The following is a 22,087-nucleotide window of genomic DNA, read 5'->3' as shown; positions in this document are numbered from 1 at the left end:
TTGCTCGGCAGGTAACAAGCGAAAGTAAGCCTAGCCGGATGATTTCGGAAACCGGTGCAAATCAGGAGGTACAAAGCGTTTACGCCTTCACGGCTGTCAATTATTGCTGATATTCGAACTTAGAAAGCACGCCGGAAGACAGAATAGACAATCGTCGAGAACCACGTGAGGGTGCCGCCAAAGCGTGGCAGTAATGCCGTCAGGAACGATATTCGTCACGCAAGTCAATTTTGACACCACAAGTTGGCGCAAAAAGCGCTTTTGTGTCAACTTAATTGTGCAGTTTTGTGGACGCAAAAAGAAACAAGAAAGAAAAAAAAAAAGAACGAGGGTCGATTCACCTTTCTAGAGGGCGGTATGCTTGACAGAGGATTGAAATTGAAAAAAAAAAATTCAGAGCCCTTCTCCTGTCGAGGAAATGGGTGTAAGCGAAGCTTGGTGGCAAGACGACGCTGTCGCAGGCGTTCTGCTTCGTTTGCCCTAAACTCAGGGTCGGCAGCTCTTCGCTGACGTTTGGCCTCCATCGCGCTCCCACAACTCGGGGTCGCGGCTCTTTGCCGACGTTTCTCCTGGGCTTCCGAAGCCCTCACGCTAGAATCGACAGGTCGACGACGAGCCCTTTCCCGAGCGTGTTCCCGGCACCGTTGCTCAAACGTAGCCTGCTCCTCGGCGACACGCACCACGCAGTGCCTTGTCATGGGGGCATCGAGACTGATCTATAGGGCAAGGGAAGCCCGGCGGAGCGCGCACCAACCCCCTTTCCCTCCCTGCGACACACCAGACGACCCTGATTGGGCGCGCGTCACGTGATTCGGCGCCGCCGCAGCTTTCCCCGCACCTGCTCCACTCTGGGAGCAGCCGGGATTTTTTAGCGTGACACCACCACCACCAATTGTGAGGCAACACAAGCTTCGCTTGAAAAATGAACCGAGTTTGGCTATTCAAAGTCCCGCCCTAGGAGAGTGCCTTGAAATCTAACATGAATTGCTATGTCGACGAATCGGCCATTTTGTCAGCTGTGCTTGAGGCAGAGGGCTACTATCCGGACTCTCTGGTTGGCACAAAGTGCCGCAATTACATAACCTGACAATAAGGCGGTATTCGCGGATGTTCTTAACATCCCTGCACACCCTGTAAGCACTCTAGCCGAGCGCTTGTGGCTTAACGCGGAAGATGTGTAACGCCTAAGATGTGGGCTCGGCTACGATCGGCGCTGAGTTGTCTTTTCGCTCGCTCGCTTTCATTTCATTATTTCTTATTAATGCGAATCTAACCGAGTTTGTAGGTCGATTCCGAAGATAGTGCAGTTTAAAAATATGGGCCTATTCTCCTTTCTTTTAATGCGAATAGCATTCTATAGGCATTGTAATTAAGGCAAGCTTTTTTTTAGATATTTATCAAACCAGTCGAATGTGGGTCTACCGCTAAGGTAGTACACTGTAAAAATGGGTACCTACCTTCGTTCATGGCGCTCAAGAAAAAAGGAAAAAGAAAATCATTTAAAATTTATCTGAATTAATTTTGTCTCAGACGAATTATATTCGCGCACTTGAATAGTCCTCGTGAACAAGTTCTGCCCGAATTTGTGTCTATAACCCGCCGTGGTTGCTTAGTGGCTATGGCGTTGGGCTGCTAAGCACGAGGTCGCGTGATCGAATCCCGACCACGGCGGCCGCATTTCGATGGGGGCGAAATGCGAAAATACCCATGTACTTATATTTAGGTGCACATTAAAGAACCCCAGGTGGTCAAAATTACTCCGGAGTCCTCCCACTACGGCGTGCCTTATAATCAGATCAAGGTTTTGGCACGTACCAAAACCCCATAATTTAATTTTTTAACAGTTCAGTTAAGAGCACAATTTAATTCACCTACGCTTTTCTTGGCTACATCGTCTGTTGGCTTCACGTGCTTGTAGTATCCGCGTCACTGCCAGTTATTCCGCTTTTTGTTTGCCCGAGAACCCACATTGCCTCTGGACGTCTTGCTATCATCCGTACATAGTAGCTAGCCAATCAATCTGCATGTGACGTCATCAGGGAGCCGCCCATGCTATAGTTAGTCTCTGAGCGGGCGGCGTTTGTACAATGGACAACACCGAGAAGTGCACTTTTCGGCCGGTTCTGGTCCTCGTCCCATCACGGTATGTTCTCGGAAAAGCTATCCCGTTACGCGTGCCCATACCGAGTGTTTTGTGCTGCGACTCCAGTTAGCTACGAGATGGTCCTCACTGCCTTTATCCACTACATCTGCCCGTCGAGTGACGTTGGGCAGGTCGCCCACCTCACTCAGTACTTCCGCTCTTGCTGTCGCGCAGAGATATTGGTCAGGGCTGAACTTCCTCTTGTAAATGCTAATTACGTTTAACACAGCAATATTGTACCTCTCGTATACTGAGCCAAATTGCCTTGAGAACAAAAAAAGAACGCCTAAAATGAACACCAAATGTGAAGCAACTTTTTTTTCTTTTATGAGAACAGGGAAGAAACCGAAAAAAAAATTCTACTGCAGTATATAGTTGCTTCCTTATGCGATATCAACTATTAAATTTTTTCACGACGGTACAATGTCGAATGCATCGTTTTGCTACTTGTTGTACCAATCGTTAAAATCTACGGCAATTTGCTTGGACTTTTGCAGTTTCTTTTTTATTGTATATTCTGCTTAGTCTTGCGACGTATCATGGTCACATGACGCAAAAATTGGGTCGATATTTGCAGAAAAACAATTTCATCGGCATATTCTCGAAGTCAGTGGCGTGTTTTCTTTCTTTCTTTTTTTTTTTGCTTTTTCTGCGCAACAAATCCCCGCAATACGTCAGCGAGACAGAAGAACGCCGCTACCGCGACTGCTAGTGGCGGTCGTTCCTGCGCCCGGCGCCCAAGAAAAACGTTGCCAGCGCCATGACACCGACGATCAGGGCGGCGCCGATGGCCGGCTGGAAGACCTCCTCGACCACGGTTTGGGCGTCGTGCTCGTCCGAAGGCGTCTGTACGCCAAGCCGACGCAGCAGCTCCTTGACCCACTTTTGGCAGTTGTTGTTCGTCAGGTGGTAGCGGCCCGTGTCACACATATTTCGCATGACCTCATCGATGCGCTCCTCCGGAACACGGTGCGTTCCCAGGTGCCTCTGCGGAAGACGAACCAGCGGGAATATTAGTCCATAGACTGGAGCTTAAAAGAACTTGTCGCTGGGCTGTAGGAGCGGGTAAGGTGTGCGCATCTTAAAACCTCATACTTGCCGGTGTTAAGGTGCGCACACCTTAGCCACTCTTGAAACACGCGGCAAACCTTCCTGACCGGCTGCTTTCTGTAGCTGCCGACAGGCCGCGGCACACTTCTACGCTTGCGACGTCGCGGCAGCAGCTCGCATCTCCATAAGTGAAGGCAAATTTGAGCTTCTTACAGCGAAGCTGCATATATATACTTCTCGTTGGTAGGAAAATTTCGTGGCGTAAGCACAAAACTCCATACTCCATACCACCTGTGCGATAGCTTCGCCGATCTTTCAGGAGAGAGAACTGAGTGAGAGTGAAAGCAGAGTATAAAAATAGCACTGCGCAGCACAGCGGATGCGAGGTGGTGAGGAGGAGTGAGGCATGTGGTAGTGGGACGCGTAGAGCTGTTGCCGACGCCGACGATCGCGTTTCCCCGCGTTCGCGCCGAACACGCCCGGTGTCCGTGACTGCAGCCGATGCCTCTGGCGGTCGGCTCGGCAGGTTTCGACCAGACAACTGGACACTACTTGCTTCCGAAAGACTGAAGCGAGAGCTTATGGAAGCTGTAACCAAGTGTCGCAGAAGAGAACATCCCGAGTTTGAATTGAGGGAAGCCGAGAGTTCGCGTAGGCGAAGAAATGAAGATCCGGACGCTCGTGAACATGGGCGGTTGAATTCATCGCGATACTACGCAGAAAATCGCGAAGAAATCCTGAGCGCAAGGAAACTAAGTGTGTAGTTTTCAACTACTTTACTATAGCTATCGCCAGCTCCACCGATCTCTGGTGTTTACGGTAGCAGAGCCACGCATAACTTTTACAGCGTAGCTGTATACCTCTCGTTGGTCAGAAAATTTCGGGGCGTAAACACAAAACGCCAGGTTAACAAGTGAAGGCAAACGGCATATCCTTCTTTTAATTTTCATTTTCTTTTCATATTTCTGGACCTTGCGTGTCGTACGCGGGGGCGTACCATAGCCGAACAACCATCAAATTTCTGCAACAAATTGCACACATGTAACCCTTATGACTCCCGATGAGTACAGATTTGGGCTTGATGAATTATAACTACTATGGCCGAGTGAACTCTCTCAAGTGCAAGAACTCCCGCTCGGATCAACAAGCGTACTGCCGAGAGAAGCGCGGGTTCTGTATGAGGAAGGGAAAGGTTGGCGTTATCTTCTGCAGCCCGTGAGGGAGCTAGCAGTCATGCTCATGAGTTTGCTCAAGAGGTCATGAGTTCTGAACTTTGAGCGAGAGGTAACTGCGATTGCATCATGCGTGGCGCGACAACGGCGCCAAGACATGACGAGGCTCTGACATGACACACGCATGGTCGAGTAATGGCTTCTTTCCTCTACCCAATGATACCAAAGTACAAATCCTAGTACGCTCTAACCAAAATAAGGTGCGTGAGCAGTGCGGTTGCAAAAATGTAAGCGATAATACTGTAACATGTTTTCGTTACGTGCGGTTTCAGCAAGCGACCCCATTTGACCATTTTCGAAGACGTTTCAGATCAAAGGTGAGCATGCGCATCTTCTAGCTGACGATGAAGGTATAAGTTGTGGGACGCGTTCGTCACCGAAGTTATAGCTGCGCGTCTCGCATCGTGCTATTGCACTGTGGTGCGTTTCTACAAAGTCCAGCAAGGCGTGTTTTCTGAATTCAACACGTCTTAATGCTGAATAAAATTTCCACTTGTTCTGCAATGTCCATCATTGTGACTGAGGGACGCGTCCGCCACTGGAAGCACTGAAAAACTTTGCCTTGGTGTTTCATGAAAGCTTCGCTTCTCGATTCACACAGTGCGTGGGATCAGCACAATTTTTTTTCACTGTTCGGCATGCCTCAGCTCAGCTCACCTTGTACGAATAGGTATTTTTGAAGACGTTCCGCTTCTTCCAGTACTTGCGTCCCGTCAGGTCTCCTGCGTGGTCCATGTTGGCGTCACAGACGAGCACCACGTCCGCGCCGTAGTCGAAGATCACCAGCCAGTGCTTCTCCCACGAATTGCCGCACACACTTCTCGACGATGAAGCGAAGTACGACAGCATATTCGCGCTAGCGGAATCCATGTTCTGGATCGGCGCGCGGCAGAGGTAGACGTCGCACACATCGGAGTGCATCGAACCCGACATCGTCGCTTAAAAGACTTGATGATCGACGGCGTCTCCTTTGTTTTCCAGACAAGGACAACCTAAAGTAGGGCCAGCGGCAGGTTTTCGGAGACTGGTGAAAGCCAGCAGCTCCAAAACGTTGACGTCTTCACGGCTGTCAGCTATCGTGGATCCTCGAACCTGTGCAAAGCGCGCGAACCGGATAGACGCATAGCAAGTCACCGAGAGGCCAGTATAATAGTATAGTAGTAACACTCATAACACTCAGCCGAGTGTTACACAGACTGCCGCCAGAGAGCGGCAGCGCTGCCGTCAGGAACGACGTTGGTTGCGCAGGAAAATTTCGCCCAAACGTCTTTGCATGACCTTTGCCACCGTGGTCTTTGCTGCGATATTCGCGCTAAAATGAGCGTCAGGGAGTGCTGAGAAGTCTGGCTACACTGTGCAGCATAGCGTATGCACTGGCATGCACTGAGACCATAGAGTTAATATAACCACGGCCGCTAGATAAAAAAAAAAAAGGCGGCGCCACACGTCGGGGGCTGTTGTCTGGCATCGGCATAGCAAATGCGTCAGGAACGCGCTTGGAACGCCGTCGCGCGTGCCAGCCGACGGCGCGTTCCATCGCCGATGACTAGCGCCGTTCGGCCCAGCCAAGCGGCCGACAATGCAACTACGGCTGTCACATTCGCTCCCATTGCAACGCGCCCGACGCGGCAGGCTGCACCTTTTTTTTTCTTTCTTTTTTTTTATATATCCAGCGGCCGTGATATAACCAACTCTACGACTAAGACCATCCGAGATCTGAGGCACCGTGCACTGAGGTACCCGAGGTCCCCAAGCTATCCGCGTCCCCACTACCGATGTCTTTCGTGATTTTAACTTTCTTACCGAGTTCCAGGCACTTTCTCATACGTATCTGGCCTCTAACGCCACGGACGCATGCTTCGACAAATAGCATAGAACACGTTTTCTCGCGGGCAAGTCACCGCGTTGAGACGCTTGTAGCGTTTCGATCCACAGTTGATAGTGATGATAGTGGTCTGTTGATGAAAATGACCATTATTCTGCAACCCCCAAGAGAGAATAAACATCTTTATTACATAAATGAAGCTTTGGAGAGGCATCCTCATTCAAGAATGTCTTGAGCTCGTGTCGCGTCCTGGGTCTTCGCAATCAGCCGTTGCTGATCCTCGAGGACGGAGCTGGCCAAGGCTCTCTCTCGAAACTCGTTGGCTTGATAAAGGTTCGGAGGATGTAATGGTGCCTGTCTGCTACCCCCAACTATGTGCCTGAAGGACCCGGGTTCTGCGCAGAAGCGGCATTGCGGAGAGAATTGTGTAGGGGCTATGAGGCGATTTGGGAGCATGGCGACGTGTCGTCAGGGGACAAGGAGTGGGAAGCGAAAGGGGATAGGGCATCCGCAGTTTCACTACAAGAAACCGACGCACCAGAAACACCACGAGTGCAACAAATAATATATGTGTGATGTATACTGCACGTAAGTATGTGTATATATTAATCAGCCTGAATGTAAATCGCTGCAAATAAAATAATTTCATCGCATAACATGCTACTCTTTAATACTAATATTTCTACCTCGAAAACCACACTTCGCATATATACAACGACGGCTCATGAGTCAATCGCGCCAAGTAGATGTCAACTGGGGTCAACTGATCTACGCTTTACGTAGATCAGTTGACCCCAGTTGTCAACTGTCAACTGATCTACGCTTTACGTAGATGTCAACTGGGGTTGAGTCTGCCTGTTGTTCTTGCTGTGTAATGCCAGTTTGCGCTGTTTTGTGGAAGGAAAAGGGGTATTTGACGCCGAGAGCATCATTTTAGTCGGCAAACAAGAGGTATACAATGGGCGATAAGGCCGAAGCGGTCGCGCTGCGTGTGCAAATCTCCGGCGGGACAGCGGACCCGCACGAGATTCTGATAAAAAACCTTTACTCGCCATCCCGGCCCTACGAAAGTGGCTGTCCTGCGAAGATGTTGAAAACCACAACTACAACAGCTGCTGAGGTGGGTATGCAGTGCTTTATTGCTCAGTTCCTCCTCCGGCGCACTATTCAGCCACAGGAGAACGTGGACGTGCGGACTTCCCCTGTGCATGGAATTCCACGGCAATATACGACCAACGCCACCGCTGGTCGTTTCTTTTTCCTTTTACCGCCCCTAGTATTCATGCTGCTCTTTGGGGGAGTCCGCGTTGCCTACCCATATCGGTGCAGTACAAACAATAAAAACAGTTGCTAGGCTGGTTCTTTTATACATGAAAGGCTAGTGGACGCCACTCCCCACGTCACAAGCGGCCGTCGCCGCGGCAGCTTGTGAAATCAACAGAAATCTTTACCGGGAAACGTATGCGGGGATCTCTACGTTTGCTTGCTGTTTCGGTACTTGTTCTTTATTGGAACGAATGCTGTGCTGTATGCTGTATGCGTGATACCAAAGATTGTGTGTACTTCTCCCGTCAATCGCTAAAGATTTTTTTTTTTTTTCGTGAGGACGATGCCTCGAAAAATCTCGACCAAACAGAGGCGAACAGCTTCGCTGCAAGATCACCGGTGTATTCCGGGACCCATTGGTTGTGGAGGCGAAGTTCTCGTGCACTACTGGATTGCCGGAAAAGTGCAAAGCGCATTTCTGCTGTTTTAATTCACTGTTAATTAAGGCGCCGATGTAGTCCGGCGTTTCGAGCGTGCGAGGCAGCGGCCGGCGAAGCCGGATACGTTAGGCCGGCGACGCCAGGATTGCCGAACATTACCTGTACAGTTCTACACGTTGAACGCGGCCCGCAGCAGCGCGGTGATCGGCTCGCTCAACTGTTGCCGCTGTACATACATGCGCATAAGTGTGCGCATGTATGCGTGCGCAGTGTGCGCTTCGCACTTTATCGCGACTAGTTCCACTTGCACGACGACCTTGCGGCAAAGCGTTGCCGCTAGTTTTCGGCGTTCCGAAAACTTCTGTTATCTATTTTGCATTCAATATACGTGGAAGGTGACTTCTGCTTCGCTTAGCCATGCTGCGCAGCTTTCTCAAAAGAAAAAAAAAAAAAAAAAAAGAAAGCCATCAATTTGGTCTAGGAGTATCAGATATTGAGGGTTGGGGTAGTGATGACCATTTCTGTCTTGAAGTTTTACCAACGTATACAAAGAATTATTCTTGTTGATATACTCGAGAGCAACATAAAACTGGTGTCACAACCATACTCACGGATGAGCTTAATTGAGTAGCCACTAATGCACAGCCTCCCGCATTTTTAGCTATATAGCGCGAGCGTGCATGACGCGTCATTTTAGTGCCTTTAAGCGGCGATAATCAGCGATACCGGCAGAAGCACTCTCAAGTGCACTAAGCACTCTCCTGTGCAAGAGTGGTCTAATGCGATGTTCCTTTCAGGACGACTTACGACCATATTATAGTGTTCGCGCGCGATATAGCTAAAAATGTAGGAGGCTGTGCGTACGTATGCTGAGCCGGGACTTGCAAAGCGGCACACAGCAATGCACCATTGTGGCGGAGCCGGATTCAAGGTGTGCAAGACAGAGGTGTGCAAAAGAGTCCCTCATTTTTCACCTTTTGCCAACATTTCTTGTTCGTAAAACTCGGAATTTTAATAGTTGAGTTTGTAACTAATTACCTTATGGCATGCGATATTGCAATTTAGAAATTCTGGTGGGTGAGACTGCAAAGCATGCCCGCTTAAGAAGAATTGTGCGGATGACACCAGTTTCAATATATTGATTCCTGAACGTAGCGGAGAAATGCATTGGCGTTCCACTTACTTTCATGGTTCAATGCATAAAACGACGTTTTGTTAAGACAGTGAGTCGACAGTGCATTTTTAATGCAAGTTTGACGGCGCATATCTTGCGAATGGTGTCATCCACACAATTTTTGAGTGTTCGCTGAAACAGCTTGTACGTCAATGCATTCCGATTACGTATGACTATTGAGATTTATGATTATGGCTATCGATAAGCTGCAGTTACAGTCGACACAAAAAGAAAGTAGGCCACTACACTCGGCGCGACGAGTAATGCTACCAAGTTTCTGCAAAAATGCCAAAGCCTATGTAAGACAGCAGATTCAAAGATTTCATTTGGTTTTACTTGGGAAAACATACAGTACACCTACATTTGCTGCAACAGTCCGCGCAGAAGGAAAGAAGGCCCTACAGTTGCCACAAGTAGTAACTATACAACGCTGAAAGAAAGCAGGCCACTACAGTTGCGACAAGTATACCATACAGTTTGTCATACCATACAGTCGGTGCAGAAAAAAAGCAGACCACTACAGTTGCTACAACAGTATACCATGCAGTCGGGCAGAAAGAAAGCAGGCCACAATTATTGTACAATAATTGCATTCTACCGGTGCTAACATATGGGGCAGAAACTTGGAGGTTAACAAATAAGCCCGACAACAAGTTAAGGACCGCACAAAGAGCGATGGAACGAAAAATGTTAGGCCTAACGTTGAGACAGGAAGAGAGTGGTGTGTATCAGAGAGCAAACGGAGATAGCCGATATTCTAGTTGACATGAAGCGGAAAACATGGAGCTGGGCAGGCCATGTAATGCGTAGGATGGATAACCGGTGGACCATTAGAGTTACAGAATGGATACCAAGAGAAGGGAAGCGCAGTCGTGGACGGCAGAAAACTAAGTGGGCGATGAAGTTCGGAAATTTGCAGGCAAAAGTTGGAATCAGCTAGCGCAAGACAGGGGTAATTGCAGGACGAAGGCCTCTCCTTGTGATCTCCAGTGGACATAAATATAGGCTGGTGGTGATGATGATGATGATGAAATGCAAGAACACCCATGTGCTGTGTATTGGGTGGACGTTAAAGAACCACACGTGGTAAACAGTGATTCAGCATCCGCCACACTGCATATGCCTCGTAGTCAGATCGTGGGTTTGGCAATGTAATACCCCAGAATTAAATTATAAATAGTTCTTGCTGGGCGAGTTGTTTTGAAAACTAAGGGGGCATACTATTAGAGTTGAACTAAGAGTTGAACTAAGCGCTCGTTGTGTCCATTCCTGCTCCCTACCTCTTAAGTCTGTTTCCTCGTCGCCATTTCAATACGATGGTTGTAGGAATTAGTGAAGGCTACTCCTGCCCACAGCCGGTACAGCAGTGCTGCGTCACGTCGTGAAAGGTTATTTGGTAACTTCAGTTTCAGTGATGGGTCGAGGCTCTATAGTAGTATTGGAATGACAAACTCACCCAAGTGTGAAGGGACCATCGGACATCTTCTGTGCCACTGTTCTCGCTTCGAGAAACAACGCCAGACTCTCCAGTGTGCCTTGAACAGACTGGACGATAGGCCATTTACAGAAGCAAAGGTCTCGGGAGCCTGGCTCACAGCTCATCAGCCCAGGAAGCCATTCGAGCTCTCCTTCAGTACCTGAAGGCGACATACTTGTGTACCAGACTGTAGACATGCTGCACCTAGCTTAGTGCATGTGAAAGTGCCACCAAGACTCGTGTTTTTTCTCTCTTTCTTTCGCTCCCCCCTCCCGCTCCCCACATGTAGGGTAGCAAACTGGACAAAGTCTTGTTAACCTACCTGCCTCTATATACCCCCTTTTCTCTCTCTCTCTCTCTCGTTCCTCGTCACGCTAATATGCGCACTCCTTAGCTTTAAGACATTGTAATAACTACCCCGTTTTTTTTCTCGTTGCTTGGCTCAGCCACAAGTTCGACTTTCTGTACCAAGGACTTCCACTAAAATAGAATTCTTGTCGCCAGCTCCCAAGCAACTCTTTCTACTCCTGCCGTACAAGATAGAGACCACCTTCTCAACTACACGGGTAGTTCGACAACAGTGGGCGGATCTGCTGCGGGATCTGTACCCTTACCTGCAAAGTATTCTCTTACCATTGCCACAACACGCGCGAAAGGAAGCTATTGCACCGTAATAAGTAGACGCCAAAACGAATATTTAAGATGCATTTTATTTTGAATTTCACAACACTTGTGGTACACCAGTATAATAAATATACCACCGACAATGTAAAAATGAACACAACCGTTCACGAGCACAGCAGCACGGAAACGTAAAACAAAGTAAAAAGGCACCGAAATAACCATAATAGCAGAAACCTATCGTAATACCGTGCGGTAAACTACAACCAAGTGACAAATGTCTGCAAGCTTTCACAAACACCTGAAAGTATATCAATAACAAAGGCCTTTCATAGCTTTTCCAATCCATTTTGTCAGTGCTAGTACATAACAGGTAGCAACCTGCCATCAGTGGCAAAAACACAGGTTCTCTATAATTTTTTTCAGATAGCTTTTTCAAAAATGAATAACATCAACATATGAAGACAGACATATTGAAGAATAAATTTCTCGACGATAGCAATATTACCGGCTACGAAAACCGACTCGCCACTTGCAATAAAAAATTGTGTTGGCAAAGAGCACTAACACAGATCTTGTAATGCATCCTTTCAAGTGAATACAACCTGAAGGCACGTGCCAAACTATTTTTAATCAGGAAAATTGAAGAGAGACAGAAATGTCGTCCAGGTTAACGTCCTCTTGCGGTGATAATAAGACAATATTTATTTTTTGTTATTGTACAAGTAAATTTCTAACCCTATGAAACCAACAGAAGCCCACGAGAGCATAGGGAAAATTATTTTCAGTTTTTCATTTGCGACGAATAAACTCTAGTTGTGAATCAGTGCTGTGTCTGTATCTTACTTCATGCGGTCTCCCGTCATATTGCATTGTTTTAAAATCCCAAGAAAAGATTACCTAAAAGTCGACGAGACGACAACTTGGCGATGATAGAATCAGAACTTACAGCATCCGCATTATGCGTGCGCTTCATTCCCAATTTTACTACTCTTGCGGCTCTTACCACGTTCACATTCATTCTGGTTCATTGCATAGCGAGGGTCCCGACTCCGGCGCGTATGATGCCTTCAGGCAGCAGAATTTATTGGCCAGCTGCCTGGCCAAACAGATCACGTTCTACGTGACGCCTTCGATCAAAAAGGATGCTCCACATCGGCCACAATGGCCTTCAGTGGTGTTGTTTAACACTACCAGGGCTACATCCTGTATTCATACACAAATAACCGAGAATGTGGAAGTGGGAACAACCGCCGCCGTGGCACAATTGGTAGTACAACGCACGCGAAAGGCGGAGGTTTGCGAGGGAAGTATAGCCCGAGGAGAGAGAGAGAGAGAGAAAAAAAAACACTTATTTAGACCATCGAGGTCGTTGATCCTGAGGACAAGTGGGTGGTGTCCTCATTCCAGGACTCCACTGGCCATGGCTGCTCGACGTACTTGCTGGACGGGACAATAAGCCAGGGAAGTAGCCCTTGAATGCTTACGCATTAACATCCTCGCTGTCGTTTCGCATGTACACCGATTATCGCAATCACCAAAGAATGTAACATTGCGGCACTTGGTGCGAACTGTATTCTCGGCCCCAGAAAAACTTTCAAATGCCTGCACCCAGATGGCAAAAAGACGGGAAACTGCCGCTTCCGCACGTCAAAGTGCATGCCAACGAAAGTACACTTATTCCTACGTTCCTTGTGAGGCAGGCATCATTTAGCGGCCACATTTGTCGTGCGGAAAATCTTACGTAGGGCAAAGTGAAAGGTGCGTCTACACAGGCCTCTGAGAACATCAACTGTCCCTGATAAACGCAGCTCTGTCCCCACTGGCTGTACGTTTGCCGAAAAAGCGGATGCACCCCAACGTTTTAGAGAGCACGGACCCTCAAAAGAAGAAGAGAACAACCTAACAACGAGATAGCGGAAGCGTTTTATATTGGAAAAGTGGCAGTAATCAGACTTTCACGTTGGAGTCTGCTATGACGTTTTCGCTGTATGCAAGTTTGCGAAGTACTGCTCTGCCTGTTTGTGTCAGCTTAAGGCGTTCCAGCTGGCTAGCCCTGTGAGGATAGAGCAGTAGTTCCATTGCCACAGCTTAATTGGGAGTTGTGGGAATCTCTTCTTGGTATTACTCACCATCTTGTTCGAAATCATTGTTTTCGCCCCGGGTTATGGATTCTGGTCTGGCGGAGTTGTGGAGATTCTTACATGCTTTCTTGAGAGCCCTGTCGGTATTGTTGAGAAGCTTTTCTATTGTGGCTGTCATTACGTGGTTCTGCTTGACATAGAACATCAAGTTGGTGAGTTCTAGGAGGGTAGCACGGATAAGGGCCAGCTGAGCGGTGGTGCGTTGCTGCAGATGTTGTGTTATCTCCTTTGCAAAGGTGGTGATGACCTCCTGCATCTGCTTTTGCACCTTCATTGTTGCTATTTCCGTGATTAGTTCGTCCGTAAGAAGCGGTGGGATGTCTGGTATTTCTTGATGTTGCGAGGCTTGATTGACGGTGTCTTGTTCTTTGCACCTTTGCATGCGCTTGCCAGTGAGAGCTTGCTGATTTTGGAATTGTGCTCCCAGATCTCGTTCGGTTTCCACGGGTTCTTGTGATCGTGTGCTTCCTCCTACAGCGTCTGCATACGTGGCTCGCTTTTGTGGGTTGGGGTACGGGATTGAGACCATGATCTTGACCGGGATCTGGCGTTTGCCTGACCGCCTCTTGGTTTGGAGTCGCTTCTGAATCTTCCTGTACTGTGTAGGGAGGTGCTCCTTGATGCGGATAGTTCCGGGAAGTTGGATTCTGACTTTGAATTCCATCCGCGTTGCTGCTCTTGGATCTTGTTTTGCCATTGCAGTCTGATCTTGTACGGTAGTGGATTTTTAAGTTAATGTCGGCCCTCCTTTCCTGCTGTCTCATGGGGTTTTTGACAGATTTTACATCTAGGTTGGCAGTCATGGTCTTTTGGTTGATGTTCCATCCCACAGAGAGAACAGAAGTTATAAGGGGTTTCGGACAGATATCTAGCCGGTGCCCTAGTTCTCCGAAGGTTCTACAGTATTGCACGCATTTCCTGTATGGTTTACAGCGTTAGTCACAGCATTGATATATGATGTATGAGACGTGTGGTCCATGGAAGTAGATGAGTGCTGTTGGAGATCTTCCCAGCATGCGCACTGCGAGGACCTTGTATCTTGCGGATACTCGTAGCCCTTGTAGTAGTTATTCGCTTGTGCCTGGAGACATGTTGTAGGTTACGCCTTTGCTAATACCCTCTGGTGTCCTGACATCTGCTTTAACTGCTTACATAGACCCTCCAAGCTGGATACTGGTAAACTTAAGGAGCATGTGGTACGCTATGCCTTTGTTTGGCATACTTGCGATGTTTATATTTTCGACACGTTGCACTTGAATCCGGATGTTGTCATATAAGTCTTTTTTGGGCAGCTTGCTAGCTTTGCCGATGGCATGTGTCACTGCCACCAATGTCCACTTGGAGAGTTGTAATCCCGCCTTTGGTCGGTGGATGATCTTCACGTCCACCATTGGCAAGGGGGGAAGTCTCGGTTTTCTATAACGCGGCATGTTTCCCGCGGTAGGTTTTGTTGCTCCGGGTTGCTGCATACGTTGTTGGTCTGCTTCCCCGGCTGTGGGATTTATATGCGCCCGAGTCTTCTTTCCTCTCCCACGTGTGCCATCTTTCCTGGATATTTATTGCATTTCGCTGCTCTCCTCGTACGTCTACTCTACTTGCAGTAGCTGCTGCTCTTGTGGCGTCTCGACATGCATATCAACGCCGTTGTTTTGTTGGCTCAGTTCTCGTGCAGTTTTTGATGTGTCGGATGCGTCAGTCATTGATACTCAAGCGACGCCACCGAGTCGCCCTCAAATAGAGCGAGCGGTGGCTCACGCACGCTCACGAGCCAGGGGTCACAGGTCACGAGCCGCGCGGCTCACGAGTCACGCGCGTTCGGTCGGCCGCTTACTCTCGTAGGGTTAGCGCCGTTAGCGTGCCATGAAACCTTGCGGCGAACACTGTGCGCGAAGGCGAGCTTTCTGGTTCTTTTTCTTACAGCGAAGCTGTATACAGCTAGGGTTCCGTGTATTTTTCATGTGCGTCAACAAAAATGTGGGCCGATCCTGGCGATAGTAAAGAAAGGGTCCCAGTGCAATGGCACATAGCCCTGTGGATTCCGGGTGGTGGGCTCCAGGACATGTAACGCGCCCTTGAACTACCCTTGTCACACCTGTGACCCAAAGAGGTCCCAGGCACAAGAATGAGAAGAGACACTACGATGGGATCTTAGCTCAAAGGCCGACCCGTGTCGGCCATGTCTAGGTTCGCACCACCCTCTTTTTGTCGCCGTTCCAAGCGCTTGCGTACCTAGTTTACCTTTCGTCCGCTCTCCCATGGTGCCGCGGTGCCGTCGAAACGTCACGTGCGTCTAGTTTCCTCCGGCTCGGGGCGGTGGTCCCATCGTCCACGCGAATGTATACAAAAAACCAGAAAGACAAGTTGCCATTCTCTATCTTGAAGTTCTCTTCTGTCGTCGTAATGGGGGGCCGCTTATACAGTCCGGACTCCCGAGAAGCAACGCGCCTACGAAGAGCGACGTCCCGCACGCGCTTGGCGTTTTGCGCTCGATCTTCATCGTTGGTGTTTGCCGCCCGCCGGCGACGACTGCTTTCTCGTCTCTGTTCCTGCCACCGCTCTTCTTAGGCGCGTTGCTCCTCGGGAGTGTGGACTACACGCAAATGTGATGCAATTAATATAATAATAATAATGGAGGGAATAGAGAATGCGTGTGCGTACCTATTGCCACGATGACCACCGATCAAGACAATAAATGTGTTCGTATCTTTGTTCAAAGTTCTCTGTCACCTCTGTGTCACGTGTCAAACAGCTTCGCTGGTCATCCACCTCCACAGAGTGGAATGGCTCATGATTTTTTCTTTCCACCGCACAGCCGGCGCCGCAGATGCGTGGAGGTGAACGCCATCTTGTCGTGCTTCAAGCAACCCAGCGAGCCTCCCGTTAATTCAGCTATGACCACGTGACTTTTTGTACCATCTCCGGGGACACCGCTGGTTTTTCCACTTCATGAGCCATATAATGCTTTCTCATTAATAATCAGGAACAACGAATTGACCACGTATCGCACAAAAGGTTCACAGAAGGCGGATAATCACAACATTATTACAAGTTCTTTTGTCCGCTCGACTCCGGCAGCTTGCCGCTCGGTCTCCCGCATTGCAATTGTCTTGTTGACCCTCTAAGAGCTGCGGAGAAAGCATGACACCACCACGAAAAAAAAAAAAAGAAGTGTTCCCTCAAGAGCACGGTCTTTATAGGGTTTCAAGAAAACGACGAAACATAGTATTTATAAAAACGTTTTCTAAGCGATAATAAAGATAAGATATATTCGGACTGGTCTGAGGCGTCTTTAGTATGTCGAAAAAGGTCAGAAATACGTTTTATCCGACGTACGTATCTCTAAAATTGGCGTTTTTAAGACTTTGTATACTACCTGGGAAGCGGAATCGACCACTCGCCCCGATGGAATACACCGCCAGTCCTGCTAGTCTTAGTTGGCCCTAGAAGCGTCCCCCAGTCAATATGAACTTAGCCACCGCCCAGGCTCCATAGAGCAATGCGACGGCGTAGCCCGTGTAGAGGGCTGGCTGGACGACTTCCTCGACCACGGCTTGGGCGTCGCGCTCGCCTGAAGGCGTCTGTATGCCCAGCCGACGCAGCAGCTGTTGAACCCACTTCTGGCAGTTGTTGTTCGTCAGGTGGTAGCGGCCCAAGTCACACATCTCTCGCATGACCGCCTCGATGCGTGCCTCCGGAATTCGGTGCTTTCCCAGGTTGTTCTGAAGAAGACAAGTGAGTGAGCAGCAATAAATCGACACGCATACTTGTTTATCTTTCTCCGGTGACCATTTTTCACCAGTTCTTCAACTGTTACAGCCTTATCGATCAAAGCAGGAGGCGCATTCGCGGTAATGGAACACTCTCGAGTGTTGTCGCTGATTCTGTAGTGAGGGAACTTTGTCTAATCAGATATGTGCGCGGCGCAAGTAGTGGTGTGCAGTCGTGAGCAAAAGTAACGACCCCTGCGAGTGCGTGCTGCTGCTGCTGCTGCTGCTGATGATGATGATGATGATTTAATGGCATCCATTTTGAAACGAGGCGGCGACAAGTAGTCTCCTAGCCTGCTTAATTAAATCAGGTATGCTACATATATATTTTTATCTAGCATTTTTGCATAAATCTCCTTAATCTTTTTGTCCCTCGAAATCTACATTGTACCGCTACCTGCGACTGTAACAGAACCGGTCGTATCAATCCCTTCTCTGCTTTTTTCCACCAATACTCTAAACGTCTCTTGCTTATCTCGACTAGTGACCGGTTGAAACTTCCGTCCACTTTACACCCAAGCACTTCCGGGAGGTGTACGTTACCCATGGTTCTCACAGTGTGAATCCCTTCGCACTCCATTAGGAAGTGCTGAGTGATCTCCGGATATTTTCTACAGCATACACATGCCTCATCTGGTTCCGAATAATTGCTCTGGTATGTTTTTGTCCTTTCTATACTAAATTTCTATACTTTCTATGCTAAATTTTGATCTCTTAGGCTTCTCTGTTGTTGCTGGATCTGTTTAAATCTGAACTGCGGTTCCTCTCGTGCCGAAGTTATCCCTAATAACGTCGGTGACGTACCGCAGTGCATCGCCTCCTTCGTAGATGTTACCGTCTTCATCCGTTATAGTCATTTGCGAATTTTTAGTTGGAGCTCCGAGTGCTCTAATATGGTTCCAGAATCTTTTTGGGGCGCCTTTGTCTCTACTGCGAATGTTATGCACCCAACGTTCATTTGCGCATTTTATTTTCTCTTGCACAAGCTAACTCGCCATCATCTTCGTTTCTTGGTATTTGTTCCATCTGAGGAGCACCTCTTCTTCGTGTAATCCCAACATTTTGGCATCTCGATGATACCTAGACGCCTGCTTACGCTCTTCTATAGCTTGCTTTATTTCTTTGTTCCAGTGGAACAAGTTAGTGGTGTTCCTTGTTCCACCACTTACGTGGTGGAATAACGAACAAGGAAGGTGGAACAAGTCCTGTGAGACACTTGAACATCTCGTTTTAGAGTGTCCCGCATTTGTTGCGCAGCGCACATTGCTAATTAAGGAATATAGACTTATTGGACGGCAATATGTGCGACCCTTGACGATTGCCTGTTTCGAAGGGGGCGCGCTGCTCGACGTGACCAGGCCCATCGAGCCCTGGTAACATTTCTGAAGGATACTGACTTGGCCTCCAGCTTATAGACATTATTTGTGGTTTTGTTTTGTTCTGTCTGTGCCTCCGTCATTTGTTTATTTCCTCTTTTCTTTTCTCCTATTTTCATTTCCTCTATTCCCTCCTCCTGAAAGAGTATACGCAGGCGTTGTGCCCCTCTCGGTGGCAGTTGTCAGCTTGCTGCTTCCATATTTCTTTCGTGTCCTTGTGTGTATATGTGTCCAAAACAAATAATAATAATAATAATAATAATAATAATAATAATAATAATAATAATAATAATAATAATAATAATAATAATAATAATAATTAGGTGGTTTTCTCTTTCCAATCCAACAATTATTTTACGGCGTCTGTCTTATTTCGTGCTAGATAACGTCTACCAGTTTCTTATATTCCCAGACTGCTGTAGGAAAAGCTTCCATTTTCTTTGTTTTTTTGCGGTCTCTGTTATTTGTACTTCATTCATTTTTAGAAATTATGATGCTATTGGTTCCTGTTTCACGTTATTATCCCTCCCATACTTTAATGTCAAATGTCTATGATCGCTATCCAGACTATTTTTTACATGTTCATCTGTTATCATTTGGTCTAGTTCGTAGACCACTTCTGAGACTAAGGCGTAGTCGATACATGACTGCATGTTTCCATATTACCACGTTACCTGTCTATGACACTTATTCTCCCTGTTAACTACTATAAAATTTTGTTTATCACAGAGATCCTGCACTAGAAAACCGTTGTAATCACTATATTCGTCTAAATCATCCATGTGCGCGCTCATATCTCCTACTACTACCACCTGGCGTGATTTCTTGAACTCATTAATATCGCTTCTAATGCGATCAATCAATTCTTTATTCTTATCTCTGCTGCCGAACAGTTTACCTCTTTGCCGAACAGAATACCAGTGCCACCTGGCGGCACGCCGCTCAAGTTAGTGTGGCGTCAATGCTGTCGCAGTGCAGATTTGCGTTCCTGTATTATTCGTCGAAGTGGCATTTGCACGTGCGTACTGTGCCTGAAATTACCTCACACTAGCTGCAGCAGTGTGGCTACAGGTGGAACTGGCATGCTTTTCGGCACGCCACCCTCACGGGTCCGTTACTATAGCTCATGATTGTAGATTCAGAAACGCAAGCGAGCACAAGCGATTCAAATCATGTATAAGTTGCCAAAGCATTTGACCAGTAGATCAGATTTTGATGACCGACGAACATGCTCGCCTCTATCGTTGTGCTTTGAGTATACTTGTTGCTCTGGGCACAAGTTCGCCCAACAAAGAGTTAATTGCTTATGTCGCGCCTTTGACACTGCCTTATTCTTCACAGAAACGACAACGAGACAATATCACTCGCTGTAGTTAACACGGAATACCGGAATGCCAAAAGCGCAGGTGGCAGCTGCAGCAGCGATGATAGCAATACCTAGCTACTCGTTCATTCGAGAGCAATATACGGGGTGATCATTTTATTGCGTATATGGACACTCCAGGCGCATCTCCGCCGTCGCCGTGAGGTTCCGTATAAAGTCCACGGGCGATAAAATCGGCGCCACACGCCGTATGCTCTATGCGAGAGAAAGAGAGAGAGAGAGAGAGAAAGATTGTGGATGTGAAGAGGAAGAGGCGCTATTATATGTGCGAGTGAAAGCGTGCGAGGGTGAGCCGGTGATCGCGGCTCAATATCGTGCACGCAAGGGCGGAAAGCGGGAAGGCAGCGCTACATCTACCAGTCGCGCGCAACGCTCCTAAGGGAGGAGTCCGCGTCTCCCGAGCGACCGCGGGCACCCGCCGAGTAGCAAGGCTCCGGGGGTAGGGTTGGGAGGGAGGAGGCCGCGCTGCGCCGCGCACGCCGACCCGAGCTGCTATCTTGAAAGTCATCTGCAGCGGGGGCACAGTCCTCCCTGCGCTCTGTTTTCGCGGCTTAGTTCGCGTTGATGCGAAGGTCAATTCTGTCGCTGCTGCTGCCGCACTTCACGCTTCCGCGGTCGTCGAGTGAGATGCGTTCATTTTTGCTTGTGCACGCGTGACACCATGCTTGTTACTTTAGTTAGTATGCCTGAGCTTACAAGTTTATACGGCCGATAAAACTACTAGTTTGCAATTGCAATCGATCGATCGCCTTTCGGGCGAAACTGCGACTTTTTAAAGTTCTACGGAACTTTGAAAAATTTCCTGTTACAGATATCATAATTCTAGTCATTGAGCTAGATTACTCAGAGAGGCGGACATTACTGAGGAGTGAGACAAGCGAATGGCCCGTTCTTGAAGAATTTCAGCAAACTAACATGAAGTGAATTGTGACCCATTGTCAGAGACTACCTCTTCAGGATAACCTTAACCACCTAGCGAAAAAGCACTTATTAAGAACTCATTGGCCGTGCTTTTGGATACATTGCTACAGAAATAAATATCTGGCCATTTGGAGTGGTAATTCACGAGAGTGATGATGGGCCTGTTGTTTTGAGGTGCATGCTCCAGGGGGCCGACAATGTTAATGCCGAGTTCTTTCCATGGTCACTCGGGCCCTTCCACAGGCTGTAAGGGCGCTTGTGACATTTTAGCAGACCTATCTGTCTCCAGGCACACATTACAGTTCTTTAGGGCCGTTTCAACTTCCTTATTCATCGCTCAGCACGCAGCAATAAGTCATCCACGACTGAAAGTTCTTCGCAAATGGAAAATGGCTTGAAATCTTCAAGAATGCACTTGGAGGCCAAGAAGTCCTTATGAAGGACTTCAACTGTTGCAGGTGGGCGTCGCCGAAGACAGTTTGCTTGAATTCTTTTGTCACACAAGCAGGCTCACCAAGCCAGACGATTTCTTCTTGCCTGGCAAGCTCAGCTTCTGAGGCAGGGGATTGATGGACGAGAAAGAGCGTCTGCTACCGTGTTCGCTGACCCTTTCTTGTACTCGACCACAAAATTGTAGCAGGGAAGCTATGCACTCCAGCGTGCAATACGAAGTGGGCGTCTTCCCTACATCTGTGATGAGAGCAATGACACTAATGCCTGATGGTAAGCTTGTAGTTTAAACCAGTGAACCCAAAGGTAGGTATGCTGTGATGAGCAGGTTTTTTTTGTCTAATATTTCTGGCGGTTCTCTGAGGCGGAGCCTCCCAGAACCCAATCGAGGACAAAGCCGTTTGTGGAACGCACACACACAACGTTTAATGAAACTAGAAACGAAAATTAACCCATAAAAACAAACACACAAAGATAACATGAAAACATGTAGCTGGAACGCTAATGATATGAGGCAAGTTCGGGCAGGCTGCGGGTGTGCGTATGCACTACAGTCTCGACGCGGCGAAGCGGAGACGAGACGACGAGAGAAGCGTTGTTGATCTCACCAAAAGACGTTGTGTCGGAACGTCGTACAGGCTGCCAGAGCGTGGCAGCTCTGGCTCGGAGGGAGAAGACAGGCGGCTCGGCAGCACGGACCGACGGTGGTGGCGTTCTGGTCGGGCAGCTGATCGTGGCACTCGGGCTCGTAGCCCGTCAGCTCACGTTCTGCCCACGGACGCAGACGCTCACCGGCCTCAGGCAGCAGCAGTAGATT

The 22,087-nt window shown here is 48.2% G+C and overlaps 2 protein-coding genes across 3 annotated transcripts in view; both read right to left on the bottom strand.

Annotated features, from left to right (window-relative positions):
- Nucleotides 1-2,485: 2,485 nt before the first annotated feature.
- Nucleotides 2,486-5,588, bottom strand: LOC125944557 (uncharacterized). Its single transcript, XM_049665055.1, has 2 exons — nucleotides 5,083-5,588; nucleotides 2,486-3,130 (listed from the first exon to the last, which is right to left on the bottom strand). Exons 1-2 carry the CDS (start codon nucleotides 5,356-5,358, stop codon nucleotides 2,852-2,854), a joined length of 555 nt encoding a protein of 184 aa, XP_049521012.1. The 5' UTR covers nucleotides 5,359-5,588; the 3' UTR covers nucleotides 2,486-2,851.
- A 10,530-nt stretch (nucleotides 5,589-16,118) lies between these two features.
- Nucleotides 16,119-22,087, bottom strand: part of LOC119444079 (uncharacterized) — a 28,898-nt gene continuing 22,929 nt past the window's right edge. The window contains exon 2 of one of the 2 annotated variants that reach the window (XM_049663765.1): nucleotides 16,119-17,091. In XM_049663765.1, coding sequence (XP_049519722.1) covers nucleotides 16,813-17,091 — 279 coding nt within the window. In that variant the 3' untranslated portion in view covers nucleotides 16,119-16,812. The remainder of the gene's footprint in view (nucleotides 17,092-22,087) is intronic. The other variant, XM_049663766.1, reaches the window with a different exon arrangement.

Source organism: Dermacentor silvarum, chromosome 3 (assembly GCF_013339745.2).
Source record: "Dermacentor silvarum isolate Dsil-2018 chromosome 3, BIME_Dsil_1.4, whole genome shotgun sequence".
Lineage (NCBI taxonomy): Eukaryota > Metazoa > Arthropoda > Arachnida > Ixodida > Ixodidae > Dermacentor > Dermacentor silvarum.
The sequence above is the reverse complement of the archived record's forward strand: the minus strand, read 5'-3'. Positions and strand labels throughout refer to the sequence as shown.